At 39.4% G+C, this 12694-nt stretch overlaps 1 protein-coding gene across 3 annotated transcripts in view; it reads left to right on the plus strand.

Annotated features, from left to right (window-relative positions):
- The window catches only part of APC (APC regulator of WNT signaling pathway), a 58155-nt gene that overhangs the window by 34185 nt on the left and 11276 nt on the right, over positions 1–12694 (plus strand). For all 3 annotated transcript variants that reach the window (XM_033163640.1, XM_033163641.1, XM_033163642.1), the window contains 5 exons: positions 2934–3038; positions 7959–8057; positions 9376–9754; positions 11058–11153; positions 12003–12142. In XM_033163640.1, the coding sequence (XP_033019531.1) occupies positions 2934–3038; positions 7959–8057; positions 9376–9754; positions 11058–11153; positions 12003–12142 (819 nt within the window). The remainder of the gene's footprint in view (positions 1–2933; positions 3039–7958; positions 8058–9375; positions 9755–11057; positions 11154–12002; positions 12143–12694) is intronic.

A 12694-nucleotide genomic window follows, 5' to 3' on the forward strand; every position in this document is an offset into this window, starting at 1 on the left:
TTTTCTTTATAATTTGGTTAATTAGCATATTTTGTATGTTTGATTACTCCTCCCCAGCCAATACAAAGTTTCCCTCCCAACTCCCTTTTGCTTTTTCGTGGGTTTTTTTATCGTGTTCAGCTTAGTTCTGCTGCTTGCTATTTTCAGTAGGTTCTTTCTTAACGTTTGAAGGCATGCTTGCTTGACAGATGTCTTGGTGGGGGAGGGGAGCAGGAGAAAGCCGAGAAGGCTTACTCTGAAATGTAATTGATTAATTTATATAAACGTGTTTCTATCACTGTGTAATGTCGTATACAATATAAGTGTAACTCACATTTAATAAAAACATAACAGCATAAGAAGAGCCATTCTGGATCAGACAAAAGGCCCATCCTGTTCTGACAGCTGCCAACTAGATTTCTGTAGGAAGCCTGCAAGCAGGATCTAAGTGTAAAAGCACTCTTCCTATTCATGATTCCCAGCAACTGGCAATAATCCAGGGATGCCAACAGGATTTCCTGGACCTGGTATGCTGTGTGTGGATTAGGGTCCCTACACCACCACCCCCTCCCTGTCTCACAATCCAGTGGCAAGAACTGCTGCATATGTACATATATTTACTTAGCCTAGCCTAGCCTAGCCTATTTCACAGGGCTGTTACATATATAAAAAGTTTGGGAGGGGAGGGAAATGTACAAGTTGCTGGATAAAAAAGCAAGATGCAAATATATGTCAAACAGCACATAGTTAAACTGTGTAAAACACTCCTATAGGAGGCAGTGAGGGCCACCAATTTGCCTGGCTTTCAAAGGGAATTAAACAAATTCATGGAGGATAAGGCTATGCTCTGGCTTTACAGTTGCTTGAATACAGTTTGCTGTATTCCCATAGGATGGGGAGAGTGTCATTGCACTTGCAGGCATTTCATAGAAAAGTGATTGGCCACTGTGAGAAGAGGATGCTGGGCTAGATGGGTCATTGTCCAGCAGGACTTCTCTTAAATTCTTAGGTAATGTCATTCAAAGATAATGTAAAGGAAGCCAGCAATGAATCTTCCTTGCTTTAACTGCAATGTTTCATAGGTCTGATGTTTACAAGATGGGTGGGGTATAAATAAAAATTATTATTATTACTATTATTATTATTATAATTATTACCCAAATGGATTTTTTGGCCAACCCTTATAAATGAAAACTGGCCAAAAATACTTTTAAGTATATGGATATCTGAACTACCAACTCTCAGCCTGGCCTATGTCACAGGGCTGTTGTGAATATAAAAAAAGGAAGGGGGAGAGACAGTGATCACAGCCTTGAGCTCCTGGGAAGAAAACCAAGATACATATGCAGTCAGCTTGCATCTTGTGCATATTTAACTTGTGCAATTTCAACTTTACATGCTTCACAGCTGACCAGCTGAAATTGCACAAGCATGTGCAAAGCAGAGAGCACTGGGTTTTCTTGGCACAGATAGAGCTTTTAAGTTCTCAGACTTGCTTACCGAGCTCTTGGAAGCTCTGGGACAGGCTCTGGGAAGTCTCTCGCAAGATCTTAGCAATGGTGCTGCCTGCCGAGTGCTGAAGCATTAGAGCTGCCATGCATTTTGTCCTCTGACTTCCTTCAGAATTTTCCACTTGACTTTGTTTTAAAGCACTTGTATCCCCCTTGCTGCCCCTGTAGCAGAAGGAGAACATATCAATGACTACTAGCCACAATGGCTAGCTTTATCCTTCATGAATTCATCTAATCATCCACTAAAACCATCCAAGCTGGTAGCCATCACTACATCATGTGGAAGTGAATTCCATAAATAAACTATGTACTATGTGAATAAGTACTTCCTTAGTCTCTCCTAAATCTTTCAACATTTAGCTTCAGTGGAGGTCCCTGAATTCTGACTTTATCATGGAGGGAGGGAGAGAAAAAGATTGAATATACTGGATTATTACTGTAGATTATTTTGTTTCCTATCTTATTCTCTAATAGCCCCATGTTCAATTTAATTATTGCCATTAGCTTCAGCCATAGAACCGCACAGTCTAATACAGCACTGAACTTCTTGAAATGCACATGGCCATACAATGTTTGTAGGTGGTAGGGATCTAACCTTTTTTATAGTAGGGCCAGTGATTCCTTTAAAACTGTTCTATAGGGGTTTTTTCGATAAGGGATGTATAAATGAAGCTTCAGACAGTAAAAAACCAAATAAGGTGTATCTCCAGTTCCGTATGCAGTTCTTTGTGCCTTTGAGTCACTTTTAAAAATAAAATTTCACTACCTTAAAGTTAAGATGGTATGAAAAGAAATCTGGATTTTATTTTATATATATTGGTTTGCTTTTTTAATAGGAAAAAGCACTGTTACGTTGCCCAATTTTATTCATTGAGTTGCAGAATGATTAGTCTGGGGACAAACCACTTGTCTAAATTTCTTTCACGTTAAGATGGATGCTCCGGCATGTGTCATGCTATAACTAAATTGTGGAAAGCTTCCAAATAGTACAAAACGGGTGTACTATGTGTATTTTGGGCTATCCACCCAGAAGGTGTTTCTAGTTGATTGCGAAGCGTAAGTAATATTTTAACTGTTCCAGTCATAGCCTCCAGTAAGTGCATAGATCATGTGACATTGCAGAGGAGACAGTTGTTTGCTCCAATTCTGTTACATTTCTGATAGTGATGTGAGCACAGCTGGTGGAGGATGGTGTTTTGTATCTCACAGCAAATCCTTTGTCTTCTAGAGCTATAATCCTCAGAGGACATGCTTCACTTTCATCCTGCAATTTTGCTAAGGCGGTCGGTCTCGGCTGCTAATTATTGAGGCTAGAGGTTATGAAAAATAAAGCATAGTTGAGTGGTTCATGAAGCTACAACATTGACGTATTCACAGTTTTAAGCTTAAAGTGGAAGCGTACTCCATTTCTATGCGTAATGTCGCAAACTCTTACATTGACAGAGGGCACCTCCAAGCAAGCACGATGCAGGCTCGCATGAAGCTGAGAGGCAAAATGAAGGTCAAGGAGCAGCAGAAATCAGCGTGGCAACTGCTGGCAGTAGTCAGGTAAAGTCAACATTTTATTTACAAGTAATGCTTCAACATATGGTGCTTGGGGAGGTGGGATATAGTGATTCTGCTATGGCAATATAATTGTGCACGAATGGATTCCTTCAGGTGCACTAAATCAGAGAAGGCTTTGTGCTGGAGGAGATGAATGCTCTTTAATCTGTTACAAAGGAATGTACCATATAGATAGAATTTAAATGTTCTGCACTGTAAGCAAGTACAAATCTTGGTCAGATTGTTATTATGTGTAAATTTAAGGGAAAGGAGCATGCATGGTTATCAAATTCATATTGATGTTGCCAGGTTTTCAAGTTAAAATACTGTATGATTAATACAGGGAATTTTCTTTGATACTATTTTAAAATGGCTGCTAATTCTGCATTATTTTTATGGCTTCAAAACAGAAGCTTATGGTTATAAATTTGGGTTTTTTTGTGGAAGGCAGTGTTATAAACCACTATAATAATAAATTATCATCAGTCAAATTGTCCATTTATATTGGAAGCAGATCTATTTTTCATTATTTCCTGCTGTTCCTTTGCTATGTATATATTAATATGATTGTTGTCTAGTTGTGTTTTCATCATATGGAACATTTTAAACATTCATTTAGACTCTCATATAGTTTAAACCCGATTTGCTCTGATTTAAAACCAATTAAAAAAACATTCTTGTAAATAAGCTACAGCATACCTTGTATGGGACCTTAATGTGGATGAACTCGGGAGGTGATGAGAAAAGTGTCTTATAGCCAGAGAGCTTGGTATGAATAACCCTGGTGTTTTAGAACAATTCTGACTTTCCCTCTTTAAAAATTGTGCTTATAGTATTAATCTTATTTCCCCACCCCCACTAGCTTTATGGATATGAGTCATTCAATCCATCTTGCTATGAGACATCTGGGGATTACCTCCTTTTTATGCAAGGCCAGGGGGAAAAGGCTTAATGGATTGGGCACCAGTATTTTATTTCTGGAGCCCAGGTCAGCCTACCTTGTGTCAGAGGATATTATTACTAGAAGGCAAAAAAATACCCTGGTCAAGCCCAGACATTTTTTTGATAGTCAAATGAATATTATTCTTGGTGATTTGGCTACCATAGTATTTTTCAGAAGGCGACACTTCTTTCTGCATGACTGCACTGTTCTGCATGCGCTCTGCTGCATTTAGGGAGAGCAAATGAAATTCACTGAAATGTGGATACTCCTAAGTTAGCTAAAGGATAGAAGTGAACTTCATTTTTACATGAAAAATCCATTTGGTGATGTGTTCAATGGAGAGAATATTAAAATAAGAATAAAAAACTGCACCGCGTGAGATGAGAATAGAGTTGAAGACAGTAGGATGGGAATGTAGCAGAACTAGTTGTGTTGATGAGGGAAAAAAAGTAAGAGTATATTCAAGCAGGATCAGAAGGGGTTGTGGCAGAGATAGAGTGAGTATCCAATAAGAGATGGGGATTGGTACATTCCAAGGACTCCTGTTTGCTACTATTTTAATAGGTTTGGGGTATTTTTAACACTGGTTCTGTCTTCAGTAGGATTAGTTGAAAAATACAGCTCAGCATAATTTGGGTCTTTTGTCAAATTCGGGGCTTTCTAACAATTTCTGGAAGAACAAATTGTTTGGTTATCTTCATAATAGCCAATGTTTAACCTCTGTAGCTTATCCAAAGCAGGTTTGAATATTATAAGGACTTTAGTATTAGGTTCCATGGACACATCATTGCAGCTGCAGTGTTTTCGCTTGTGTACTTTTCCAGCTATTTCTGTGGCAGCAGACAGCTTAGTGTAAAGACACTCATCTCTTGCTCTCTCATAATCACTACCTTATTCACCATCATTTCCCCCCTTATTTACACAGCCAGTTTTAGTGTATCTTTTTCATATATTTTTTTCTGTCCTTTCTTGAATTGTTACAAATTTTTAAAATCTTGGTTAATATATTGCCTGTAGCAGGGTTGATCAACCTGTGTCCCTCTAGATGTTGAAAAAGGACAGCTCCCATAATCTTTAGACCATTGGCTAACATGACTGGGACTGATGGGAGTTGTAGTTCAACAACTTCTGTTAGCCACTCCTGGCCTAGAAGACTTACCTATATTTGAAGTAATGGTGAATTATTTGTATGGGCAGGCTTTTCATTTGCCCCTTGGAGCAACTGTATGTGTAGAGCACCATCCTTGGGCCACATAAATATAAACACTTCTATTAAATAATCTTTTAAATAAATCTTTTAAATAATCTTTTAAATATATATGCATTCTGTGAGGGCCTTGGCTAGCAAGTGTCATTTACAAACCAAAATATTAGACAAGAACCTTACTATTTCAGTGAAGTCTTTAGATTTAAATTCTACCCACCACAATTTCAAAAAATTGAGTAAATATGCTACTGCTTTGCCATTCCCCTGGAATACGCAGAAAACATAAAATAAAATAAAAAAATGCTTCTGAGCTGCCAGGAAGGAGAATGAGAGGAGCAAATTGCCTTTGGACCAAGCACAGAATTAAAAAGTCCACTGATTAAAGTCTGTCCCACTTTCAGCTCTATACTGATTGGCCCAAACAACCAAGTGGCAAACTGCACCTGTCTGTTGCCCTATTGCTACTTCAGCTCTGTACTTTCTTTCTTTCCTGGAAAATACTCACTAATGCAGGCAGCTGCCAAGCTTTTTGTCTTGCAACCATTGAGGCAAAAAGAACACAATAAACACAGGTTTCCTAATACTGGGCTTGGTTACCTTGGCTGGCGAACTGCATGATGCGCTCCCAATCTTTTGGGAAGTGGTGGGGGAGGTGTTAAGCCCAGATATATGAGTGTGCTGTAATAATTATGGCCACTACCCTTTTATATTACTGCTGCCATCATTGTACAGGCAACTCCCCGTTTCCACGTTTGTTGTGTTCTGAAACACCATGTGCATTGGCAGGGCATGCGTAAGCCCATTCCACCACCCCTTCTGGGGCCAAAAACTGTGTGTGTGCTGAACACGTGCAAGCAGGGAGTTACTTGTATTCAAGATTGATGTGGAGTGGATCTTAGGGGCTGCATGTGCTTCCTTTCCACCATTTCTGGATTTCTTTTAATTTTGAAACAGCAGTAGGAATGCAGAGGAAGGTATACATGGCCTGACTTGTTTATGTGTTGAGAGTAAGATCTGGATCTGGGTGGAGAACCTCTGTCCTGGGGGCCTAATCAGACCTGTCGGGTCAACCCTAACCCTGCCAGGCAGTTGCAGACAGGCCATACCCACCAGCCCTATACCTAATGACAGGTTTAAGGCAGGTAAACGACCTTCCTCTCCTGAAAGGGGTCTTCAGATGCTGCTGCTCAGCTAGTTGGCAGGGTCTGGAAAGTCCTGTGCAAAGGGCTCCACAATGGGGTCTTGCCAAGTGATTTGCAATGGGCTCCTTAAGAGCCTGCATCTAGCTGATTGCCTGGTCTTATGGTGCACTTTAAAAGGCATTTTACATTTTCCTGTATGGTTTCACTTTGTTGTGACATCAGGTGATTGACAGGTGGGTAGTCCTAGGGTGGGCGAGCAAATAATGATCAGGTCTGCAAGCCAAATCTAGTTCTCCACCCTTGCATAAAAAGGTTTTAGAGTGCCCTAGTAAGAGCCCTCATTCCACTTGTCTCCCAAAAAGAAGAATATTAAAGGATCCCAATGTGATTAATAAATGCTGCATCTCATAGGTGGAAGGCAAGAAACACCTTCATTCTGATAATAATGATAATTGTAATAGTAATAATAATAACTTTATTATTTATACTCTGCCCATCTGACTGGCATATAAATAAAAACATAATAAAATTCTGCTTGGAAGCCAAAAGCTTCCACTCTTGCATCCTGTCCTCCTAATAGCCAAATGTAATGTTTGGTATTCACAATGATCTTTTGGGTGCATGTACATGGAAAGGTTAATGGGATTTCTTACCCAAGTGGCTTTTCCTGGGGTGAAGTAATGATTAAATGGTAAGAGGATATTATGACCTTTGCCACATGATCTATCCTAAGAAAACTGGAGTGTAAGTTATTAATCATTTAATTGATGTGATCAGTATTGAGTTCCCCAGATTAAATTAAGTTGATTCCTGTTTGAAATTAGTAGAAATAGAAAGTATATACTATATACAAATGTAAGCTTCTCACATTTATGGAGAAATGGTCTCCCTACTACAGAAACTTTGAAAAGGGCACCTTCATTGAGTTTTGGAATAATTTAAACTTAGTTGATCATCTAAAAGCCAAATAGTAAATAAACTAAACATCCTTTAACTGGACAACAATCCAGCAAATGCTATGATCACAGTCACGCTTAACTGATCACCCCGAAATGAAATTTAGATAGTCACTTCATTGCCTAAAGGGAGAGGAGAAAGAGAGAGAGAGAGAGAGAGAGAGAGAGAGAGAGAGAGAGAACACAATTGGCATGACTAAGCGCACCCCTGACATTGAGAGGGGTTGGTAGTGCAAGTGGAGGAGAAAAGAGCAGTAATGCTGAAATTGTGCTTGAAAATGCCACCTGGGAGCTGAATACCGCTGTGAGAGAGAATTGTGTTGGTTGGCCCGGGGCTATGGTTAAGGGAATGAAATATTTCTCACAAAAAAATGTTACTTTGTGAGTGCAGCACTTCCTATTCTCGTATCCCCCAATGTAAACGATATGGTTACATTGTTAACAATAATTAAAAAGATTCTATTTTTGTCATTGCTGGCAAAATGGCTAACTGCTTGTTGCTTTTGTGACTCAGATCACGATGCAGTTTTCTCTCCTCTGGCACAATTACAGAGTTGACATGTTAGCTTAGGTTAACCCTTCTAAATTGTGTTGCATTCTGAAATGCTGAATTTTTAAAAATGATTTTGTGTTATGATAATACTTTCATCACCAAATTGTTGATTAAACTCTTAGGGTTCAGCTGCTCGTATGGACCATGAGACATCAAGTGTTATGAGTTCTAGCAGCAGTTACTCTGTTCCTCGAAGACTGACAAATCACCTAGGTACAAAGGTAACCAAAGTTTGTCACGGGCTGTTAATGCCACATTTTACACTTAAAATATGTTACTTTTGAGAAAGGGTAGTAATATTGATAGTCCCATTGAAGGAAAAGGGGGTTAGATAAAATCATTATAAATTGTTGTGGTGTTTTGGAGGTTTGATTTGAAACAAAAGCTGAATTTGAGTTTGTTGGTGCCTCTGGTAACCTCTCTCTTGCATCACAGATGTTGGCTCATATTATGAATGTATTGTTTTATTGGTACTGTTGCTGCAGGTTTACCTTTGACTTCAACAATAAACTTATATTGACTGATTTATTGATATTACCTTTCAAACATGTCTGGCAGCCCCCAATTGACTGATCTTTTTCTGTCCAACTTGGCAGTCATTTTGCATGGAAAGTCTTTATCTCATGCTGCTTTTGAAATATTATTCTGGCCCTTGAGATGGTTTCAGCTGCCCAGTTTATACTGACTCATTGAGTGTGTCAGATGACCTTGTCTTGTACAAAATCTAACAAGTCTGTCAATCTTTAGTAATTGCTTCAGCATTATGGAATGAGAGAATCAAAGCAGCAGCCACAATGTTATTCCTACTATTTCATGATGTGGCATTAGATTGCTGCTACATTAACAATTTTAAGAGGGTGTCATTAAGCTTTTCTGAAAATGCATAATTGTTTATGAGTGCCCTGTCTTGTTTACAGACAAGAGTAACACGTAGTGAATCCTCCACTAATTTTGGTGATACAGTTTGTACTACTTTGTCAACATTATTTTAACTGCCTAAGAATAGTGCAATACAGAATCTGTAACATTGAGAGTTGTTATCCTAGGCCCAAAGGCTTAATTCATCACCAATTCATCAAAAATTCTCCTGGTGGCATATGCCATCGCTTATACTTTATACGCTTATACTTTCTACTTTATACGTGGGTGCTGTTGTGGGTTAAACCACAGAGCCTAGGGCTTGCTGATCAGAAGGTCGGCGGTTCGAATCCCCGCGACAGGGTGAGCTCCCATTGCTCGTTCCCAGCTCCTGCCCACCTAGCAGTTCGAAAGCACGTCAAAGTGCAAGTAGATAAATAGGTACTGCTCCAGCGGGAAGGTTAACGACATTTCCGTGCGCTGCTCTGGTTCACCAGAAGCAGCTTTGTCATGCTGGCCACATGAACCGGAAGCTGTATGCCGGCTCCCTCGGCCAGTATCGCGAGATGAGCACCGCAACCCCAGAGTTGGACACGACTCTGGACCTAATGGTCAGGGGTCCCTTTACCTTTATACTTTAAAAACTGGTAACATTTTTTTTTTAAATTGCTTGCTTCGCAGGTTGAAATGGTGTATTCATTGCTGTCCATGTTGGGTACTCATGATAAAGATGACATGTCACGAACTTTGCTAGCCATGTCTAGCTCCCAGGACAGCTGCATAGCTATGCGTCAGTCTGGATGTCTTCCGCTCCTCATTCAACTTCTGCATGGTAACGATAAAGACTCAGTGTTGTTGGGAAACTCCCGGGGTAGTAAGGAGGCCCGTGCCAGAGCCAGCGCAGCACTGCACAATATCATTCACTCGCAGCCTGACGATAAGCGAGGCAGGCGAGAAATCAGAGTCCTTCATCTTCTAGAACAAATCCGAGCTTACTGTGAAACATGTTGGGAATGGCAGGAAGCGCACGACCAAGGCATGGACCAGGACAAAAATCCAAGTATGTCACTGTGTTTAAAGCTTTTACTTTAAAACCAGTGTGAAGTATTTTTTTCATGTTATGGCTTTGAATCTGAGTTCTTTGTAGAACAAGCTGTGTGAGAGATGAGACCTCTGGTTACGATGGGCAAAACTGCCTACTATAGCCCATGTCACTTTTGCTTGGTTTTCCTATAGTTCCACTCTGTTGCTACTTTAATCTTGCATTTTCTTTTCACTACCTTAAAGTATCTTAAGCCCCTGCCATTTATCCGCAATATTTGTACCCAAATTCTTTGACAACCTCGACATCTGAAGGTGCTAATTAACTATACATCCAGATGTGCTGGATGAGGACCGAGGTAGGAAAGCAGAGATGTGAGACAAGCAGGAGTAGCAGCTTTCTCTATATAGATGGAAAATGCTGACTAGGAAAATGACTTCTTACACCCAGAGGGAGATCGCAAGGGAAGAAACTTAGCAGCAACATAACTGGCGAAGAAGGAAGACTCTAAGAACTGTAGTTAGTCTGTGGTGGAGGAAGACGGGAGGGGTAGGCAAGTTCCTCTATTATAACATCCCATCATAGCTGTCAACTTTTCCCTTTTCTTGCGAGGAATCCTATTCAGAATAAGGGAATTTCCCTTTAAAAAAGGAGAAAGTTGACAGCTATGCATCCCATCATGATGCATTAGGTCTCCTAGGTCCAAGAGCAGAGACCCAGATTGTCTCCAAGTCCTTCCCTGTGACTTATACTGAAGACTCCTCTCTTTACCTTGGCTTTTGACAGTTATTTTTTTTTTTTTGTGAGCCACCTCTGCTGAATTTATAGTGCTCTGCTCCAATTTTCCATTAGTTTTATATGCTTTAAAATTGTTCTGATTCTTATCTGTTTTATGTTTTTCTACGTTGTAATGTAGCCCGCCTTTCAGTCTCATGGTGAAGGGCAGGTAATCTTAAAAACAAATTAAAAAGAAAGAAAGAGAGAGGCCTGAGTTCTTGCGTGGCGTTCCATGTATATAAGGAGGGTAAACCTTTTTGGCTCTGCAGGCCAGATCCTGGTCAGGTTTACCCTCATGAGGACACCCATCTGTCAATCACCTCGTATTGGGTGACTTGTTGCTTTGAAGTCCAGAAAGACTACACAGTTATGCAGAATGTAGAAACTGTTTATTTCATAATTGTGTAGAGTCCCATCCCCCCATAATTAGGTTGCCTTTCAGGTGTCTTAAGAAACAGCTTAGAAACTAAACCTCTCCAAGCTTTGCTTTGTTAAATAAATAATTGATGAAGTAAATAGTAATTATTTTCCTTGTTCTGACAAGTGCCGGCTCCCGTTGACCATCAGATCTGTCCTGCAGTATGTGTTCTTATGAAGCTTTCATTTGACGAAGAGCACCGTCATGCAATGAATGAACTTGGTAAGCAAAAAGTATCAAGAGTATATGTTCAAGATCACATTACATGGATTAGTTAGAGCTTTAACAACCTGATGGTATCCACTATCAGGAAGATAAAATGTAAGATTTTCCTCATCTGGAGAATGTTGTAGCTCCTTCTATTCAGATAATTTATTGAGCTAGGTATCTTTACTCCCAACCCATTTGTTCTATAGCTACATAGTTGAATATATGCAGGAAAAAACAACAGTGGTGCTGACAAGAATGGTTATTAGCAGCATACATGTTGCTTTTCTACGAGTTCTGTTCACTTGTGACATTTGCATATAAGATATAGGGGGGAAATTCATCTTTGAATGCTTCAAGAGTGGTTGTTATCCAAAAAGTGCAATGTGTACAGATAGCAGGTTTTGTCTGATTTGGAGCAAATTGGTTTGCTTTCTTTGGATTCTTAGTACTTGTGTGAAATTCTCCCAGTTCTTTCAAAACAATTCTTAGTTGCTATAGTATGGATCCCTTGTTACCATCCCCTTGCTTTGTCTTTGGCCTTGGAAAATAAATGCCAATAATTATTTAGAATAAATTATTCAGAATATTTACAATAAAATGACAGTGGTACCTCGGTTTACGAACTTAATCCATTCAGGAAGTCCGTTCTTAAACCGAAACTGTTCTTAAACAGAGGCACGCTTTCCCTAATGAGGCCTCCCACCGCCGGTGCCCTTCCACCGTTCAGCTTCTGTTCTTAGACTGAGGTAGAGTTCGCAAACCGAATAGTTTGTAAATAGGGCAGTTCTTAAACCGCTGTACTTAGAATAAATGGTTTAGAAAAATAATTATTTCTAACAAAAATTTCAACTATGTTTATAGGGGGATTGCAGGCCATTGCAGAATTGCTTCAAGTAGACTGTGAAATGTATGGGCTTACTAATGACCACTACAGTGTCACATTAAGACGATATGCTGGAATGGCTCTGACAAACTTAACTTTTGGAGATGTAGCAAATAAGGTAAGTTAATTTTTCTTTTTCTCTTTAATAGTTTTAATATCAAGACTTTCAGCATTTCAGCTGTTCTGTATATAAAGGGCTGCTGTCATTAACTTCAGATGGCCATGATACAGCTAAGCATGGAACAGAAAAATGTAGAAATGCTTGTTTCTTGATATTCCTCAGCAGACGTTGACACAGCCACAATAACACAATTGTGCTCTGTATTATTATCCCATTCCCTATGACTATTGTTAATTAATACTTTAATATTCTCCTTTGCTGATTTTTAATCGTATTTTATATAGGTCATGAATTAGTTGACTATATTTTTACATCTGCACTTTATTGTAATTCTTGAACCTGCCACTATTTGGAATTTTTAATCCATCTTATGATCTGACAAGCCAATTAAGTCTTTACTTGGAGAAGGTAGACTTGGCCATGATCATTCATGCCCTAGTCAACTCTAGGTTGGACTACAGTAATTTGCTTTCTGTGAGAATGCCACTGAAGATTGTTCAGAAACTTCAACTTATCCAGAATGGGGCTACCAATGTTTTGGTAGTCAGA

The sequence above is a fragment of the Lacerta agilis genome, chromosome 11, assembly GCF_009819535.1.
Source record: "Lacerta agilis isolate rLacAgi1 chromosome 11, rLacAgi1.pri, whole genome shotgun sequence".
Lineage (NCBI taxonomy): Eukaryota > Metazoa > Chordata > Lepidosauria > Squamata > Lacertidae > Lacerta > Lacerta agilis.